Source organism: Podarcis bocagei (assembly GCF_964188305.1).
Source record: "Podarcis bocagei genome assembly, chromosome: 6".
In the NCBI taxonomy this organism is placed as follows: Eukaryota; Metazoa; Chordata; class Lepidosauria; order Squamata; family Lacertidae; genus Podarcis; species Podarcis bocagei.
The window spans coordinates 83323430-83342884 of NC_138130.1; the positions used below are offsets into that span (position 1 = coordinate 83323430).

Here is a 19455-nt window from a genome sequence, read left to right on the forward strand (position 1 = left end):
CAGGTTACTCAGGAACAATGTTATGTACAGTACCTTGCACACCAAAGCCGCTTTATTTAACAAACTTATTCACCTTGACCCCTTTTTGCAGCCAAATTTTGCTTTGCATGAAGGTGGTCGTGGTTGCAGCATATTAAGGCTGTGGGGCTGCTTTAATATTCATAATTTGGTTTAGAATGTTTTGACTTTGGAAAATACAAAGGCTGGAAGAATAGATTGGGCTTAAGGAAAAGGTAAAGGGACTCCTGGCTATTAAGTCCAGTCGCGAACGACTCTGGGGTTGTGATTAAACATGCTCTCAAACTATCCTGGAAATTCAGTGGGTGGAATCCAATGGAGCACTAAGGAGATTGTTCTGTCACAGCAAGCATCTTTGCTTGCCCAATAGAACAATATCCCCTCCCCCTCCACACTGTTGGCAGGGGTGTTTCCTGACCCTCCAGAGCAGATTTGGGGGAGGAGGGAATCCTCACTGTGCTAGTGGAGGTTTTCGCACTGGCTACTGCTAGCGGAATAGGTTTGCTAAATCAGACCTTATATAATTGCGCAGCCCAAAATCCAAAGAGCCATTTCAGACCAGTCCAAAGGCTTGATCTCACTCAGTGGGCTTTTTTTCCGTTTTACATTATTTCTTTTAAGAACTGATTTATCACAGCACACATCTGCAACTGGGTCAAAAGTTGTTTTTCCACTTTCACTCTAGTGACCTACTATTTATGAAATACAGTGGTACCTCAGGTTACATACACTTCAGGTTACAGGCTCCGCTAACCCAGAAATAGTGCTTCAGGTTAAGAACTTTGCTTCAGGATGAGAACAGAAATCGGGCGCAGCGGCAGCAGGAGGCCCCATTAGCTAAAGTGGTGCTTCAGGTTAAGAACAGTTTCAGGTTAAGAACAGACCTCCGGAACGAATTAACCTGAGGTACCACTGTACAGGACCAAAATAGATCAGAGGTGGGGAATCTCTCACCCTCCACAATGTTGCTGAACTCCAAACTCTCCATCTTCCCTGCCCATTGGCCATGCTGGCTGAGGCTGATGGAACTTGGGGCCTAACAATGTTTGGAAGACCACAAGCTCCCTCATCATTGCCTTTAGTTCCTGGTCTGGGTCTGTAGGGAAGTGGGCTTTAAGAATACAGTATTGTTTTTGCAGGTCACCATAAGCTGACCTTGAGCTTCATCAAATTAATGTCCCTTTAAATAACATTGTTGAGTTTAAATTTGCATAACACCCCCACCCCAGTCTAAACCGAACTGCTGTTAATTTCTACTGCAATGCTTGTGTTCGTTTTTTTGTCATGTTCTCATATAACCACTGATTATGAGGTTCCTCACAATGCTAAAGCACAGCATTTGTGCAAATAACCCTCAAAGCACACTTTTCCTTGTTTCTACTGGACTAAACTAGCGCCAAACTCTTAATTCTCTGGCTTGCTGCTAGCATCTTTTAGCAAATAAATAATCTAGGTTTTACAGTGGCTTGTGTTTCAATATACAAAAGTGAAGGAGCTTAACTGAAACTTTTCACATTTTTTTGCGCGGGACATTCTTTTTACATTTTAAATATATTGTAGATTTTAGCTTGGAGTTTGAGCCAAAGGACCTTAGCCATAAATAAATGGTATATTTCTGTTGACTGCCTTTTCTTTCTCAATGTATATGGCATTTGCATATTGAAGACACCTTCTGAATGATTCTGTGATTTAACTTTGTTGATAAATATTAGGCCTGCTTGTTCAACTTGCTTGTATATTTTGACAAGTGTTCTCTAACAATTCCCCGCCTTCTGTATATGTTCTTATGCATCTTAACAGCTCTGTGCTGCTACATATGTTTCAAGCCAGAATTCCTGGCTTCAGAAAAAAAATTACTTGGCTGTTGACAGCTAAAGGTATAATGTATAGGATCTCTTTACCTTCATATGTTGTTTGCTGTATCATTTGTTGCCAGATTTATTTGCATTCTGTATGTTTTATATCTTTCAAAAAAATATCTTCTGGGAATGAATCTACAAACGTACATTCCATGTACCTTGCTCTAACTTTATATGTTTTGATTAAGAATGTGCATAACTTAACATTTCTCAGCAGTGTCTTACATAATTTCAACTGTACAGTTTCAATGTTTGTGACTTTTTCATAGCATATAAAATACTGTATGTGAGCTTTAAATATTTGAACATTATCTGACAGCAAAATATCATTTGTTTTGTTTATTTTGTCTATTTATAATCTTGCTCTACGAACCTAAGGCTCCCCCCCCCGCAACATCTAGTTAACATTTAGCTTGCATAACTTCTCATTTTGCATGAGTTATCCCAAAGGAATTTACAATAACATATATAAAAAAGTTAAAGTTATTGCACATACAACAATTTTTTTTTAGAAACTGATAAGAACAGCTTAAAAAAACTAAACATACATAAGATCAATTTGGATCCAAGGCAGATACCAACAGGTGTTGCTGCTGCCGCTTCTGTAAATAGGATTGCATCTTTTACTCATTTTCTAAGAGAAAGCAAATTGAGAAAGGTGGAAAGGTTTGCTGCTTTCTCAGTCACTGTATGTGATGTTTGTGCACAAGCCAAAAGCATGCATAAGTCTATCTGTGGGTGGGTACAGTTGCCCGAATGTCTCATGCAAATGTAAGTAGACACAATTGCTGGCTAAAGATACATTCAGAAAGAACACATGGCCCACTTTGCTGTGCATTATGATAGCTAGAAGGGTTTGGTACTGCAGAAACAAGTAAATTTGAATTTCCAAGAAAGCAACTAAACGGTCCATATTAGAATAGAAGTCAAAAACATGATAACATTTCATCCCCCTTCCCCCAAAGACCAGGATTATATTGTGAGCGGATGGAAGGGGCAGGCAGTCCTCATGCCATTTTTCTAAAAAAAAGCTTCACCCGCACCCCCAGTTCATACGTACTTCATAATGAAACTGTTGTTTATGTCCATAGCAGTTTCCCTCCCAGGGTAAATAACAGTCAGGGATGTAGGGAGGGAAAGTCACCTGGAAAACGTTTTGATGCTGGGCTTACCTGAGGCTAATATAGAAAAACGTGTAAGATTGGAGAAATGCAAATGTGAACATTTATTTAACGTATCATGTAGTTTGTCCCAGAGCCATAGGCGCCGACTCCATGGGGCTTGAGGGGGCTCGAGCCCCCTCAAAATTTTTTTTGGGGGGGCTCAGCCCCCCCAATAATCTCGGGCGCCCTTCCAGCAGAGCGCCGGGGGCGGGGGCTCCTGCCTCGCTGCTTCGCAGCACCACCGCCACTGCCAAGGCACTGCCGGGGGGAATTTCCTTCCTCCTGGCGGTTTCAGCCCCCGCGAGAACGGGAATCCCGACTGGCCACACCTCCCAGCCAGCCAATCGGCTGGCTGGGGGGGCGTGGCTTGCCCTATTTAGGGCTGGAGCCACTTTATTTGCATATTCATGAGCTTATTTATTATTCATGAGCTTTCCCGGGCCCCCCCAATATTTTTTATAAGTCCGCGTCCCTGCCCAGAGCTGGCCAGTAAGACAAACCTGGAAGAGAATTCCATTCTGCAAGAAATGCTGCCTGGAACTTCATGCTGGAGGGAGTTTTGTTTGCAGAGTTCCCTGTAAGACTGAAAATGACCTCAATATAGCAGTAGTTCAGTTTATTTGGTCTACAGATAGGGATGCAAGAAGACACTGGTTTCCATTCCACTCTGTTGGTCACCTACAACACTGTTTCTTCTCTGCTGCAGTTTGGCTTCTGACAAAAACTACATAATTTGTCTTGCCTGCCACTCGGGAAATGTTACACAATTGAAAAATCATTACTTTATTCCCAGACAAAATTTTAATGAAGAGTAAATGCAATCCAAATTGGAAACCTTGATCAATTACGTACCACTACTCATAGTTTCTGGGCTGAAAACAACAGTGAATACTGACCACATTCACAAGACTTGATTGCAGTTCCGGATGTAGGACAAATCAGTGAACACCGGCATTTTCCACTCCTGTTTCCATCAGAATTCTCTTGACAGCCCTATAGTCAGACCATAAATAGATACAGGCCATAAATATTCAAAACTCTCCTTCATTGGAGGTTTTTAAGCAAAGGTTATATGGCCATCTGATGCTTTAGTTAAGATTCCTGCATGGCAGGGGTTTGACTAATGACCCCTAGGGTTCCTTCCAACTCTACAATTCTATAATTCTAAAAGCAATTGCCTCAATCCACTAAATTATTCCTCTCCCAATTGCAAAAGGGCAGCATTTGGCCCTTCCTGAAGCCTTTAGTCACTGATCAAAGATCTCAGTCTGTAGGAAACGAGACTCTTAATCTCAGGGTCATGGATTTGAGCCCCACATTGGGCAAAAGATTCCTGCATTGCAGGGGGCTGGACTAGATGACCCTCATGGTCCCTCCCAACTCTACCATTCTCTGATTCCATGACGCTTCCAAAAATTATTAAACCACTTATTGTCCAAAGGTTCCTGGACAAAGGTTCCATTGTTAGAAGCAAACTATTAATGGGATGAGTAAAATACAGTAAGGTGATCTTAGTAATGGGAAAAGTTGAGGGGATGCATTATTTGAAAGTGAGGCAGGGATTTTTCAATCTTAAAAGAAGATCCTTTAAAAAAAAACTTCCCTCAAAGAATCCTGGGAATTGTAGTTTGTTAAAGGTGCTGAGAGTTGTTGGAAGACCCTGTTCCCCTCACAGTGCTACAGTTATCAGAGTGGTTTAACACTAATCCCTCTTCAGAGGGAATTCTGGGAATTGTAGCTCTGTTAAGGTGAATAATGGTCTCCTAACAACTATCAGCACCCTCAGCAAACTACAGTTCCCAGAATTCTTTGGCGGGGGAGTCATGATTGTTTAAAGTGATGCAATACTGCTTTAAATGCATAGTGCAGATGACTCCATGGTAAAGCTCTATGCAGTTAACAAGAACGGACTTTGGGGGTTCAAGTGGAAAACTGACAAAACATTGTACACTGGTGATTAATATTTAAGTGCTGGAATCATTCCACATAAATATCTTGGCACCTGCCTCCATATTAATCATTGAGCGTATCTGAAAACTGGATAACAGCTTTCAGAACTTAGTAACCTACTCCCCAGCTGCCCTTGCTTTAGCTTCACATACAGTGCCTGAGTGTTAAGCACAAGATACCCAAAAACATATCCTGATAGGCAGTGGCGGAAAAGGTAAGACTTGGATGCAAACTATGCCTGGGGAGTAGATGAGCAAATATGTAGAGGTTGAACATAAAGTCTCCTGTTAGGAAAAATATTCCATGTATGTTAGGGACAAAGGGGCTGTTGTATACTGAGTGAGACTATTGGTCCCCCCAATTCAGGAATTGTCTATGGACTAGCAGCAACTTTTCAAATGGGGGAGGGGAGGTTTTCCCAGTCCTAAATGGCCTTCATCTGAGCCTCACTGAGTAGTTTTCAGTATAAAACAAGTAAATTTTAAGACATAACCACAACACATTAAATGAGAGAGAGTAAAATTCCTAAAAATAACAAGTTATTTGGCTGATGCCCAAAGGATAGCAAGGTAGGCCTCCCCGAGGATGGATTTCTATACAGGGGTGCCACCACTGAGAATGCTCTCTCTGGTCACCTGGAGTACAGGATCTAAGCACTCGGAGAATAGGATCCAAGTTCTGCCTCTGGAGCAAAGGTAGCCTGGCCCTACCCACTCTCTGGATGGAAAGGCAACTGAGAACAATGATAAATATGCTCTGAGCCATATGCGAATGAGATGAGCAGTGACAAACTGAACAAATGTAATTTTAGGAAAAAAGCATTGGTTCTCGCCCCCCACCAGTACATTATTAAATTGTAATCTCTTAAAATATTTGCTCGCTGCTAAAATTAGCTCTTGATTAAGGGGTTTATATACTTCCCATAGGAAGTCTCACTAACCTAAACGAATTATGGACTGCAGCAACCTATAAGGACTTGTTCGGTGACAAAGTACGGACTTTGTATGCAGGCATCTCTATTCCTCGTGCCCCCCCCCCAAAAAAAACCCCTGATTCCTCCTCTTGAGATCTCTGAGCTGCTGCTAGACAGAATACCGAGCACCGGACTAGCTGGACTAATGGTCTGACTCAGTATAATACAACTTTGTATGTTCACAGTAACCTCCTCTGTTATCTAAATGAATTTTACCCGCACCCCCCCTACACTATATAACCTTGTGCCCAATTGACAGCATGTGTTAGCATGTGTTAGTGAACTCTCAAATGCATTTAAAACAAGATGAAGATGCACAACAACTTTCTGATTAAAACATAGCATTTATTTTGCAAAGCATGCTATTCACTGGTTGTTTTATGGTTTTTTGCTTTTAAATATATTGATTCCTTCAGCTGAAATTAGATAGCATGAAACTCTGGATTATTCTGCTGGCTGTTGCAGTCAGCACAGAAGAAATACAAAGGCAGAACAGTTGCAATGAAAGGTTTCCTGGGATCCCTGGGAACCCTGGACACAATGGCATACCAGGACGTGACGGACGCGATGGACCAAAGGGAGAAAAAGGAGACACAGGTATCACACGTGTTGTCATCACGAGAACCCTATGAGCAAGTTATACAAAATATGCCAAGGTAGAGGAGAGCAGAGCCACTGATTCACTGTAACAATTGAGTTTACGGTGATCTTCAAGGCTACTTTGGGTGTGAGGTTAATGTTTGTGTCTGCAACCAATGCTGATGGGTTGTCAGGAGTTGTGGCTGTGCAGTACTATGCGTAGTACAATTATGTGGTTGGGAGTTAATGAATGGAAGTTTTATCCCCTTCCCCGAAGAGAGCCTGCTGTGAGCCCCTCTCAGGTGAGAGATGGGAAAGCAGTATTTGGTGGTCCAGATTCCAGTGGGTGTGGGACATTAGTGTTTCAGAGATGGGATGAGTCTCTAATATGTGTATACCTGGCAGTGATCCTTTTTATGGGAGTTATTGCTGAGTGTGAGTGGTTGAATGGTTGGTTGATAGAGATAACGAATGAGGTAGGACTTCCTGTTTTAAAAAGCGAAGCTAATTACAGAAGACCAAAGTCACCCAGCCATTAACTTAAGAATCAATCAGTAAAAAATATGAACAGGTGATATAATGCACCTACTCAAGATGGCTGTACCTGTGCAAGCAATGACCAGTGGTACTGCTTGCAGGAACATTATCTTGCACTGCCTTGGATTTTGTGCATTCCAGTTCTCCCTGATGGAACAGAATTGTGTGTTGTTGCAGGATGTGAGGTCATTTTTGCAGTCCAAAAGCAGAAAGCTTAAGCATCACCTTTTTTAGAATGAAATGCTTAACAGAACTGACACTGCCTTTTTCTGCGGCTAGGTGAACCAGGACATCCTGGAAAATCAGGCACAGATGGCATAAATGGAGAAAAGGGAGATTCAGGTGAGAGGAAAAAGTGGTTTCACCGAAAAACATTTTAGCTTGTTACCTGCTCCTGAGGGGATATGGATAAATGCAGCTGAATCTTCATGGGTTAGGGATGGGGTTCAGCTAAGATTTTAATGCAAACCTACCTAATGGGGGCCGGCATTTAATTTGCAGTAATTTCAAGTGAATTAAAAAGTGCCACTATTGGAGAATAGAGGTCACTGTCTCCCACTGTATGTCTTAAGCACCTCACTGAGCACATCATAATTAAAGTGTAGTCTGGAATCCTCCCATTTCCTATATGTTTAGATATATATATCCCAAATGACAGCTAAATTGCAGCTCTGGAAAATCTCTTTTCTCCCACAACACTTTCTCTCGTGCTCTGAAAATTCCAAGGCCATCCTTGACCTTCTCATCTCCTATCAGCGCAGTGTTAGCTAATACAAGAATGACGAATGCCTTTTCCTGTTATCTTGCACATATGCTCCTAACAATCTGATACTAGATAATTAAACCATTCTTTTAAATAAAAGAAATCTCTCTCTCTCTTTCTCCTTTGCTTTTAGGAGCTGATGGCAGAGTTGAAGAGAAAGGGAACAAAGGCAATAAAGGGTCAAGAGGCTGGCCTGGGAAATTTGGCCCTAAGGGAATTCCTGGTCCTGTGGGTGATAAAGGTCAAAAGGGTGAGCTAGGACTGCAAGGACAAAAGGGGACAAAAGGGGACATTGGGCCCATTGGCCCCAAAGGACTTAAAGGTGAAATTGGAGTCCAAGGCGAAATAGGCTTAAGGGGTCCCGTTGGACCTATTGGCCCCATTGGTCCAAAAGGAGAGGTGGGAGGCCCAGGTCCAAAGGGCAGTAGAGGAATCCAGGGAGAAAGGGGATGGAAGGGAGACAGGGGAGAAAAGGGAAAACTTGGTAGTACCCCAGTCATCCCGAGAAGTGCCTTCAGCGTAGGTCTTACCACTAAGTTTCCTCCTCTCAACGTTCCCATCAAATTTGACAAAGTGATGTATAATGGCTTAAACCATTATAACACAGCCACTGGGGTATTCACCTGCCAGATTCCTGGTGTCTATTACTTCACCTACCACATCACTGTCTATTCAAGGAACGTTAAGGTAGCTCTGATTAAAAATGGGAACAGGATGCTCCACACCGCAGACAGCTACCAGAGTGGTGAAGACCAGGCCTCAGGAGCGACCATCTTGGAGCTGCAGAAAGGTGATCAGATATGGCTGCAGACCCACGGGACTTCTAATGGTTTGTTTGCAGACCCTGATGATGACACGACCTTCACAGGCTTCCTTATATTTAGTACCTCAGAGACAGCAGCGCCTATACCACTCCTTAGTTTGTGATCTGTTTTGTTTCTAATGTGATGCCAATTATACATACTATTACTTATTTCTCACATCGAGATTTGTATGGCAACAAAGCTCACAAGAGCATATTAATAGCTCCTTGCCAGTGACATAGCCCTTGATGCTAAACATTTTATAAATATTCCCAGGAGCGGTTTTGTTGGTTTTGAAAAATAAATCTGAAAACTAGGCCAACTAGTCCATATGTCAATTTATGCAAAATTCTGTCTGCAACACCATATGTAACCCTCAGAATCACAAATGTGGAGAATTATCTTACCCTGGGATAAGGGGGTGTTGCTGTTTGTTTTAAATGAGGAGATTAAGCTCCCATACTTTTTGCCAGAATAGCTAGACCTGGATTAAATTGTACAACCTACTTTTGTATGTCCATGGCAAGATGCATTGAGCTTGTTTGCTAGATGCTGCATCAGAACCTGAAGAAATTCATCCTATTTCTGCCACTCCCCACCCTCTCAAGTTCCCAGTTAATCTGTAGAACTTGGGTTTTCTGTTTTGCAGTGGTGACGAGCCAAGCAAATTCAGGTTCTCTGTTATGGTTGGAGCTGTAGCTGGCATTTTCCCTAACATGCTACAATGTTTCTGAACATTGGACAATGTTTGCCTGTAATAAAACATACTTTTACCTATTTAGTGTCTTATCTTTTGGGGCATAAAAAATTATTACACATTACTCTGGAATTCTAAATGTGTGAGAGAGACAGAGGGGAGAGGAATATCCCTTGATGCCAGAATTGAGTGAAGGGCAATAAGACTGCTATCCAAATTTATTTAATTCATTTATTTATTTAGTAATACACAGTACAGTACCCTTATTTATTACATCCCATGCTTCCTCTCAGGAGCTCCGGGCAACATTGAAGCGTCTCTCTTCCTTGTATCCTAATATCAACTCTGTGAGGTAGGTTACTGCAAGAGAGAGTGACTGGCCCAGAGGCACCCAGGAAGTTTCATGACTGAACTTGAAGCTGGCTGCTCTCCCTCTGAATCCCACGCTCTAACCACTATACCACTCCACCAAATTCACATTTCCGGAGTGTAAAACCCACCAGCAGGTCCAGTCCACACATGAGACAAGGTGAAGCAACCGCTTCAGGCAGCAGGATCCCCACCCCCTTGTGCGTGATGTAGAATGATCTTTACTCAGGCCTTTTCCCTGGCGGCAAGGGGGAGGCCATTTTATGGTCTACCTCAGGCACCAAAATATATGGGGCCTGGGCGGCCCATTCGTCTCAGCAAGATTCCCACTTCAGATGAAATCAGTCTGCACAGCAAACTGTGGCTCGGGTGTAGTATTTACACCTAAAAGTGGTAGAGCTGTAAATAATGTCGTCCATGCAAGGTGCAAGGATGGGGCGTCGTTTTTAAATATTCTTCGGGTTGTTTTTTTTTTAAAAGCCAGCAAACAAAATGCCTTGCAACACCAGAGCAGCGTGAAAAGTTGCAACCCCATTTTTGTAATGAGGATTCTTGCTTGCTTGCATTATTTACTAGCTCGTTCGCTTTCCCTATTAAAATAGCGTTCAAAAACTAAGTAGAGCCCATTAGCAGAGCCGCCGCCGCCGCATCATCATCTTTACCATCATCTCCTTCAGCTGCCCGCCGCCGCCTCGGAGGATAAGGATAATTGAAAACATAAGCACGGAAAGCCGAAGCGCCACCTGGCTCGGAAATCCCTCTTGCCGCCACACCGGGGCGAATGTCTGCCTCCAGGACGCGAGAGGGGAGGCGACGAAGCTCCTCCTCACGGCCCGGCCGCGTAAGAGGTCGCCGCCGGAACCAGGAACAAGCGAGGCCGAGGCACTCTAGCGGCCTGGTCGGCGTGTAGCGAAGGGAGCTTTTCCCCCTCAAGAAAAAGAGTACAGGCCGAGCAGGCAGGCGGGGAGGTCGGCCGGGGCCGCCATGCTGGCCGGCTGCGGTCGTGTGGCGCGGTCTGCCGCGAGCGGCCTGAGGTGGGGCTCGCCTGGCCGGGCCGGCGGCTGCAGCAGCTCCGCTCCCCGGAGATGGGTCAGCACCAGCTGGTCCCCGGTGGGCGCTGCCTTTAACGCTCAGCAGCAGCACCTGCGGGAGCTGGGGAAGAAAACGGTGAGAGGCCGCCAGGGCCGGGGAGGCTGGGTCGATCCCCTCACGGGGTCGGAGAGAGAGAGGTTTCTTTTGAGCCCCAGAGCCTCTTTTCGGTGCCAAGACTCCGGAGCAAGCGATGCGAAGACTGTGCACGGCCAGGATTTTATTTTTATTTCTGCCTGCTTCCAAAAGGAATAGATAGCTACTCCCACCCATCCCTTTATCCTCACCACAGCGGTTTGTCTGTGTTGTTTCATACCTGTGCATAATTGTTTTGTGTTATTGTGTGCTACTTAAAGGTTTTTTAAAAGTGGTTTATATCCACTACCACTCCTAAATAAACAAAATAGCCCTGTGCGGTGGGTTAAGCAGCTGGCCCAAGTTTTGTGGCGGAGTGGAGATCTGACCCAAAGTGCCTCAGGTTTGAATAAAACACTTTAACTACTACACCACACCGAATTCTTCACTGAATTTCCCCACAGAATAGTCCTTGGTTTGAATTGTGGGGTTAGGAACACCTCCACCCCTTAGAGCTTCATGGCATAGTAGCTCAGACAGCTAGAAATCCAGCAGGACCTTTTTCACCACTGTCTCTTTATGCTAGGATAAACTTTCCAAGTTTTTTCTTGTTGTGCACTTTTAAAGCATACCTTAACACTCCTTGTTCTGCTAAGTTGCAGCACTGGTATAAGGGTTCAGCAAATCCCATGTACCCACTGTTGGTTTTGGGTGAGCTGAATTTTAACTCTGATCTAATCCTGGATCATCAACATGTCACATAGCACAGCCCTATGGTTGACCTGAAAAGCCAGTGAGAGTTGTCAGTAAAACACAGGAACAATCCATAAAAGGCGACAACCTTAGGCCTAACAGGGGCATTTGGAAATTAGCGACCATTCAAGAGTTTTGTTTCTTTGGAAAAGTGTTTAGCGAGTTATGGTAACCTGGTGTAAGAGGTCACTAATGTATATACTGCATCTCAATTTCCAAGTTATCCTATACAGTACTCTGTTTTTCAGTTCTCTGTGTAGTTCCTTATGTAGCCAAAACACCTTAACTACTACACCACACTGGTTCACAGTGTCTGGGGTCTTCACTGAATTTCCCCACACTCCAGAGAGAAAAATATGCAGGCTTGGGTAAACACTGAGGTTTTGTGTTTGCGTACAGATGTAAATGTGTGTACAGTGGTACCTCGGTTCCTGAATGCCTCTGTTGTTGTACCTTTTGGTTCTCGAACACTGAAAACCCAGAAGTAAATGATTCCATTTTTGAATGTTTTTCTGAAGTCAAACGTGCAGCGTGATTTTTGCTGAGTGCAAGAAGCTCTTACAACCAATTGGAAGATGTGCCTCAGTTTTCAAACGTTTTGGAAGCCGAATGGTCTTCCAGAACAGATTACGTTCAAAATCCGAGGTACCACTCTTTATGTATAATGTACATCACAGACACTTGCACATATATATGACACATGAACACATATGTTGCAGACACATGCACATATAAACCTATGGGGGGGGAGCCCCAAAACATCACTATAACTGAATAAGCTCAGTGGATACAGGATGCTGACTGGCCTATGGGATGGAGTGAATGGAGCATCCTGAAAGACGGCATGGCTCACCAGCTGAACTGAGTAGCAGCATCCCAAGCAACAACATTTTGTTGAAAATCATACCAGTGATTCCCACTTGTACTATAAACACAATATGCTGTAATATTAATTTAGGAATCTACTTCGGGCACCCAAGTAAAAACATAATTGCCGTGTTGTGGAGTTGATGATTAAATCAAGTGTGCTGAAACATTTTCACACTTCATGTATTTTTACAAATACAGCTCAAATGTAAAAAGCGGGTTTATAATTTATAGCATTGCTGCGAAACTGGAAAAGTTGTAGTGTATTTATTATTTATATGGGGCCTGTTCTCTGTGTTTTAGGGTCTGTTTGGTGTACCAGAGTTGAGTTGTCCAGAAGGATTTCAAGAAGCTCAAGAAAGATCACTGCAAGAAACAGAACGACTAGTACAAAAAGCATGTACTACACCACCTGGGAAGGAGATAGTCATGATCTTTGATCAGCTCTCAGATGCTTTGTGTAGAGTAGCAGATCTGGTAAGGTACTTTTGAAACTTTGAAATTGCCATTTGTTAATTAACACATTTCTAGATTCCAGTTTCATAAATTTTGTCAAATGCAATGGGAACTATATCAATGTTATAATTAACAATGAAACTGAATGAGATTTCCTGCTAAAACAGACAAGCCTGTTGCTCGAACTCCTTGATTTCTTTTTAAAAATGTAGTGCCCAATATAGTGAGCACTGGGCTTGTTAAGACATTGCTTTTAGGCAGTAATTTGTTTGCTGGGGATTATGCCGTTGTGTTAGATAGCGCATGTATTTGTTTTATACATTTTAGTAACCCACTGCTAATTATGGCTTCCCATTACGTAGACAGACAGTAGGATAGACATGTGGTTGATCCTCAAGCAGAGTGGTACAAAGACTTTCCTCCTCTCATGTTCATCTGTGTATGAAAATAATTTAAATGTACTTTTTCCTGAGGCTGTGTGAGGAAAATGCCATGTTTAATAGTATCAATAGCTTGTACTGCTATGAAACGCAAGATGCTCTAATGAAAAAAGATTCACATGGCAATTTAAGTTTAAATTTCTAACTTTTCTTTAAATATCAAAACAAACATTTCCCTATCACTATTATAGTTTCTTTTTTCTACTGCTTTAGGCTGACTTTGTGAAAATTGCCCATCCAGATTTTGCTTTCAGAGAGGCTGCTGAGGAAGCCTGCAGAAGCATTGGTACTATGGTAGAAAAGTACGTTTTGTTCATTATGTTTCAGCTTATCTGTTTATTGAATGCTGCTATGAACAGTAGACAACAAGGTGTTTTGTTTTCCTATGTGTTCTAAAGTCTTTATGGAAACAAGGAGAATCTCTCTTCCAATTAAGAAATCTGGTAAAAATGTTTTTTAGTTTATAGTAATTACAGCCCTGATAGTCTAATTTTAAATACATGTTTCCTAACCAGTAGGGTTGTTTCCAGATTGACATCTAATAGTGTTACTAAGTATAATTGAGATATTGTCCTTTTACAATGTGTTAGAGGATGAGATGGTTGGACAGTGTTCTCGAAGCTACCAGCATGAGTTTGACCAAACTGAGGGAGCTAGTGGAAGACAGGAGTGCCTGGCGTGCTCTGGTCCATAGGGTCACAAAGAGTCGGACATGACTAAAAGACTAGACAACAGCATATTTTTCCATGCTCTCTCCATACCTGTGGAAGGACATCATCCTGTTGGTGGGGAAAGCAATGGTCCATATTACATGAGTGGTCATTTAAGAAAAATGAAATCCAAGCGTTCCATTAAAAAAACGCACCCAGTTATTTAATTAGCTGCAAAATGCTTATTGATTTAAGCATGATTGCTTTTTATGAAATTAAAAAAAGAAAAGAAAACTGAGCAGTTGTTTTGAATAGAAGTGCAGGCCTAACATCTGGATGGCTCAGTTGCTTAGAGTGTGGTGCTGATAATGCCAAGGTTGCAGGTTTGATCCCCATATGGGATGGCTGCATTGCAGCGGGTTGGACTAGATGATCCTCAGGGTCCCTTCCAACTCTACAGTGCCACAATTCTAAGATGGGAAGTGTTTATTGGGAGGAGCCACTTACTATAATGTCTCTTGCTAAAATAGCCTTGCATGGTGCAGGGGAAAGACTGCCTCCCCAAAAATGACTGCTGGAGAGCAAAACCTCTTCACCCAGCAAGGCCCCTGTTGCTCGGTTGGGGTCTTTTGCTGCCTATTAGTTCTTTTTGTGGCTGCAGCAATCTTAATATGCTACTTACTTTCATTGTTGTGTTGTGAATAAGTACTTGTTGACTGATCTGTTGCTCTCATCTACACTTCACTGGTTATGGTGATGTTTAACATTCTGTAGTTTCTGAAAACAACCTGACAGTTTAAAAGACATGACAAAAAAATTCTGCAGAAATAGTAAACCTAAAAATGTTTTTGTTATTGTATTGTGAAATAATTGTATTAGTAGCAACTGATCCTTTAACCTTCTGTGTTTCTAGATTAAATACAGATGTAGATTTGTGCCAAAGTCTAAGAAAGTTGTTGGCTGATAAAGGTGTAATGGAGTCCCTTGATCCAGAAACAAGGTACACATTGTTAATTTTGTTTCAGTAGATATTTCTTCGTGATACTCAGAATGTTGACTATTTAATGTTCTGCATACCTTATTACAATATAGGGAGTTCAAAACACAGAGAAATTATTTTCATAGTATACCATATTTGTGAGTCTAATTCTAGTCTTTAACTATGGAAAACATTTTGTTAGTGGTCTAGGTAACCTATGGTTACAAGTGCCATTTCATGCTTTGAAATATATATCCAATATATCCAGACTTGTCCTTTGATAGATTTACCATGCTTCCATCTACATTCCTCAATCCAGAATCTACTCGCTACTCTGAAACTGAAGGGACTTTTGTAAAATTTGTAAAACTCCATTCTTTGGTCAGGGTTGGTAACCCTAACACCCCAATTATCATGGTCATCTTAAATTCCTTTTGACTTTTTTTGTCTAAGGCCTCAGAGCTGTATCAGACTTACGGTCAGTGTGCCACAAAAAATTTGCAAGCAAGACATGATAATATCTATTGTTAGAAGGAATTAAACATTGCAAATATTTGTCTTCCCTGTGAACATGAAGGTTGTCTGTATCTAGTTTATTTCATCAATGTAGCAACACCCTCCGACACTTAGTTCTATGAGACTTCAATCCTAACCCTGTTTACCTGAGAGTAAGCACCATTGAATTCAACAGGACTTACTTCTGAGAGCACATGGTTAGGATTGTTTTGTACGTATGCCATATGGAAAGCTATTTTCATAAAAAAAAGGATGTTCCAGTCTGTGAGCTTGGATCCATGTTATTATTTGTTTTCATCAGCACCAGGCAATTAGTGAGTAAATTGCATAGTTCATGATTCTGCTGACTTGACTGTGAAGTCAGCTGGTATGTCATTGTTAATGATTTTCAATATTTCCTGTATGCCACACTCAGTTTGTGGAATATCCTTCCCTAAGGCATGGCTGGGACTGATACTGTCCATTTTTCAGTGCCAGGTGAAAACCTTCCTCTGCCTCCAGGTCATTTGGATATTTCAGGGCAATTTGCCTGTACAGAAATAGTGATGGAGGGTTTTTAACAAATTGAATTGTGTATTGCTTTTGATTTTTTTTTTACGTGTTTTAATAATGGTAACACACTCTGGGGTCCTGTGGTGAAAAGTGGGATAGAAGCTATATTAAATAGTGAATAAATTGTATTGATAGTTCCCTACATTGACAAATTAGAACTTGGTCTGCAACATAATAATCTGCAAAATGTAATACATATCTGTAAAAGGGATGACTCTATAACAGTACATGTCCTGGAGTTAATGTGATTTCATTATTTTAGGCGAGTGGCGGAACTTTTCATGTTTGATTTTGAGATCAGTGGTATTCATTTGGATGAAGAAAAGGTAAGTTATTTCCATTATAAGAAAGGCTATTGGATGAGCCTTCTAGAAACTAAGCCCTTATCCCAAGCGTAATCTGCTGATTAACCATCATAATCAAGATTTACAGAATCCTTAACCTTAATGGCATGGTATTAATTTCTACAGTTAAGATACTATCGTCTTAGTTTTTAAAACATCTTAATTTCATAAGGAATATGTATGCATGGGAATATTCCACAGATTGCTGAACCAATGCAATGCAGGAATCTCAACTAAAGCTTTTTAAGATGTGAACAGAAACTATATTTTAAAGAAATATTTATTACTCTGTTTATTTCTCATTTGCAGCGAAGGAGAGCAGTAAATCTCAATGTCAAAATATTGGATTTGTGTAATGAATTTCTCATAGGATCTCATCTTCCAAACAAGGTTGACAAGCACATTTTACCAGAACACATTCGGCATCATTTTGCAGTTGAAGGCAATTATGCCCAAATCAGTGGTCTCAATGCTGATAGTCCTGATGATCTGGTATGTATACATGAGGTACATTACAGTACCATATACAGTACGATCACATCTTACAAGCATTTAACTCATGTTAGTTCAACCCTAGGGGGGACGCGGGTGGTGCTGTGGGTAAAACCACAGTGCCTAGGGCTTGCCGATCATATGGTTGGCGGTTTGAATCCCCGCGGCGGGGTGAGCTCCCGTCTTTCGGTCCCTGCTCCTGTCCACCTAGCAGTTTGAAAGCACCCCTAAGTGCAAGTAGATAAATAGGTACCACTTTATAGCGGGAAGGTAAATGGCGTTTCTGTGTGCTGCGCTGGTGCTGGCTCGCCAGAGCAGCTTCGTCACGCTGGCCACATGACCTGGAAGTGTCTCCGGACAGCGCTGGCCCCCGGCCTCTTAAGTGAGATGGACGCACAACCCTAGAGTCGGACACGACTGGCCTGTACGGGCAGGGGTACCTTTACCTTTAGTTCAACCCTATGTGGTTGAAGGCCATTTGGTTGAAATCCACAAGTTAAATGCAAGCAAGGCCCTCTTGGCACATCGGTTCTAGGATGCTCTCATGAGATGCTCTCTTGGAGTCATCCTTGCTCCTGTGAGGTCTTGTGCCAGCATCCCTAGCCTTCTGGAGCCGATGTGCTGAGTGGGCCTTGCCAAACAAGCAAGGCAGGGAGCTGAAAAGTTCTTTTCACACTGGGAAAACCCAACAATCCAAGTTGGGGACCATCACTACAATTCCATAGTATGTGCTATGTGAAGAAGACTTCTTTTTGTCTGTCTGGGATCTTCCAACTTTCAACTAGGTTCTTTAAGTACATGAGATTGAAGAAAACCTTCAACTATATATTCATTTGTCTGCATGGAGGTCTTTTAACTGTATACCCCAGGAATTGAGCAGTTAGGGAAGAAGTGAATATTCCTACTGTCTCTTCCCTCCATTTGCAACAGGGTGATACTGTATATTGGGTACCTCGGGTTGCATACGCTTCAGATTACATACGCTTCAGGTTACAGACTCCGCTAACCCAGAAATAGTACCTCGGGTTAAGAACTTTCAGGATGAGAACAGAAATCGTGCTGCGGTGGCAGCGGGAGGCCCCATTAGCTAAGGTGGTGCTGCAGGTTAAGAACAGTTTCAGGTTAAGAACAGACCTCCAGAACGAATTAAGTACTTAACCCGAGGTACCACTGTAATACTTTTCATCAATTTCATCAATAATGTCTTTTCATCAGTTTCTGCATTTTGCTATTATAGTTGTCCATATATTGCTTTTCTTTTGAATTAACCTTAGGTACGTGAAGTTGCCTACAAGGTTTTCCTGTACCCAAATGCTCAGCAATTACACTGTTTAGAGGAACTTCTTACCAGCAGAAACCTTCTGGCCCAGTTAGTAGGATATGATACATTTGCTCATCGGGCTCTTCAGGGGACAATGGCCAAAACTCCAGGTAATGCTAATTGTGAAATATGCCAGGATAAATGCAGGCTGTGCAGATTGTTACAAGAGATTAGTAGTACATGGGAGGAGAGAAGAGTGGGAGGGGAGCATTTTCCTTCGTATTCAATTCCCCCTTCCCCTGGAATCAGTTTCTCTCATATTGATTCGAATGGGAGGGAAATAACACTAGCTCTGTTTCAGGGAAGTGGGATGCCTTTGGATCCTGTGGATCAACAGCCTTTCCTGGTATGCCCCTGACATCACCCTGCAAGGTCCATATTTGCCCTCTCCCAACACCTGAGGGGCACTATGTGGACCTTTTCACAGTCTCATGGGGGAGACATACGAGGTTGGATCTCCCTTTCCAAAGGTGGACCTTTGTTTCTCTCCATCCTCTGAAAGGGGACATCAGAGAACCCTATGGTCCTGGGACACTATCCCAAGGAACATGCAGTCAAACACTAATTTATGCAGTGTCAGAATGTTTTAAATATATTACATCCTCATACGAAACACACTGCATAGAATGATGTCTCAGTGAAATTGTTGTGTTAAAGAAATGTTGCTGCTTGTTATTTTAGTTATGTTGACCATCCATGAGTATTATTTGCTGCTAATAGAGAACTTCCTTATTTAATATATTTGCATTGTTTCAAAGTTCCTGTGAACATTGCATGGGGAACCTGTGGCCCTTCAGATGTTGTGAGACTACAATTCTTGTCATCTCTCACCATCCCAGGCCATCCTTGCTGTGACTAATGGGAGTTGGAGTCAAACAATATCTGTTGGTCCGCAGGTTCCTCAGCCGTAATAAAGTTGAATACTCAAACTTCTGTATTACAATTTAATTGTTATCAGTCAGCTTTAAGATTAGGAAACCAGAAACCTTGCACTAGTCAGCTCTGTTGATACAGCTATGACCTGCTGTAGTTCTTGTAGGGCTGGAAATGAACCTACAGTAATGTCTCCAGAGTGTCAGAAATTTCAGGTTTAATTTTGCTTAATGGCTTCTTTAGTAAATAAAACAGATAACCACTACATTCAGCCTTTTTTAAAAACTATAACTTAATTCACTTCTGAATTATGAATCGTTTAGAAGATTACTTTAAG

At 42.1% G+C, this 19455-nt stretch overlaps 2 protein-coding genes and 1 long non-coding RNA gene across 4 annotated transcripts in view; 2 read left to right on the forward strand and 1 right to left on the reverse strand.

The window, feature by feature from the left end:
• The window catches only part of LOC308589144, a 165243-nt gene extending 154793 nt beyond the window's left edge, over positions 1-10450 (reverse strand). The window contains exons 1-4 of the long non-coding RNA XR_014009091.1: positions 10374-10450; positions 5626-5723; positions 3937-4033; positions 920-2511 (exon numbers count right to left, since the gene is read on the reverse strand). This is a non-coding gene — a long non-coding RNA (uncharacterized lncRNA). The remainder of the gene's footprint in view (positions 1-919; positions 2512-3936; positions 4034-5625; positions 5724-10373) is intronic.
• On the forward strand, positions 2520-9422 carry LOC308589104 (uncharacterized protein). Its single transcript, XM_081198006.1, has 4 exons — positions 2520-2648; positions 6380-6560; positions 7359-7421; positions 7976-9422. The coding sequence occupies exons 1-4, from the start codon at positions 2634-2636 to the stop codon at positions 8767-8769; spliced, it is 1053 nt and encodes a 350-aa protein (XP_081054132.1). The 5' UTR covers positions 2520-2633; the 3' UTR covers positions 8770-9422.
• Positions 10451-10554: 104 nt separating the features above from the next.
• Positions 10555-19455, forward strand: part of MIPEP (mitochondrial intermediate peptidase) — a 59597-nt gene continuing 50696 nt past the window's right edge. The window contains exons 1-7 of one of the 2 annotated variants that reach the window (XM_081197941.1): positions 10555-10878; positions 12799-12972; positions 13605-13693; positions 14955-15041; positions 16351-16414; positions 16742-16924; positions 18199-18355. In XM_081197941.1, the coding sequence (XP_081054067.1) occupies positions 10696-10878; positions 12799-12972; positions 13605-13693; positions 14955-15041; positions 16351-16414; positions 16742-16924; positions 18199-18355 (937 nt within the window). In that variant the 5' untranslated portion in view covers positions 10555-10695. Of the gene's footprint in view, positions 10879-10928; positions 11095-12798; positions 12973-13604; positions 13694-14954; positions 15042-16350; positions 16415-16741; positions 16925-18198; positions 18356-19455 lie in introns of those variants that run through there. The other variant, XM_081197942.1, reaches the window with a different exon arrangement.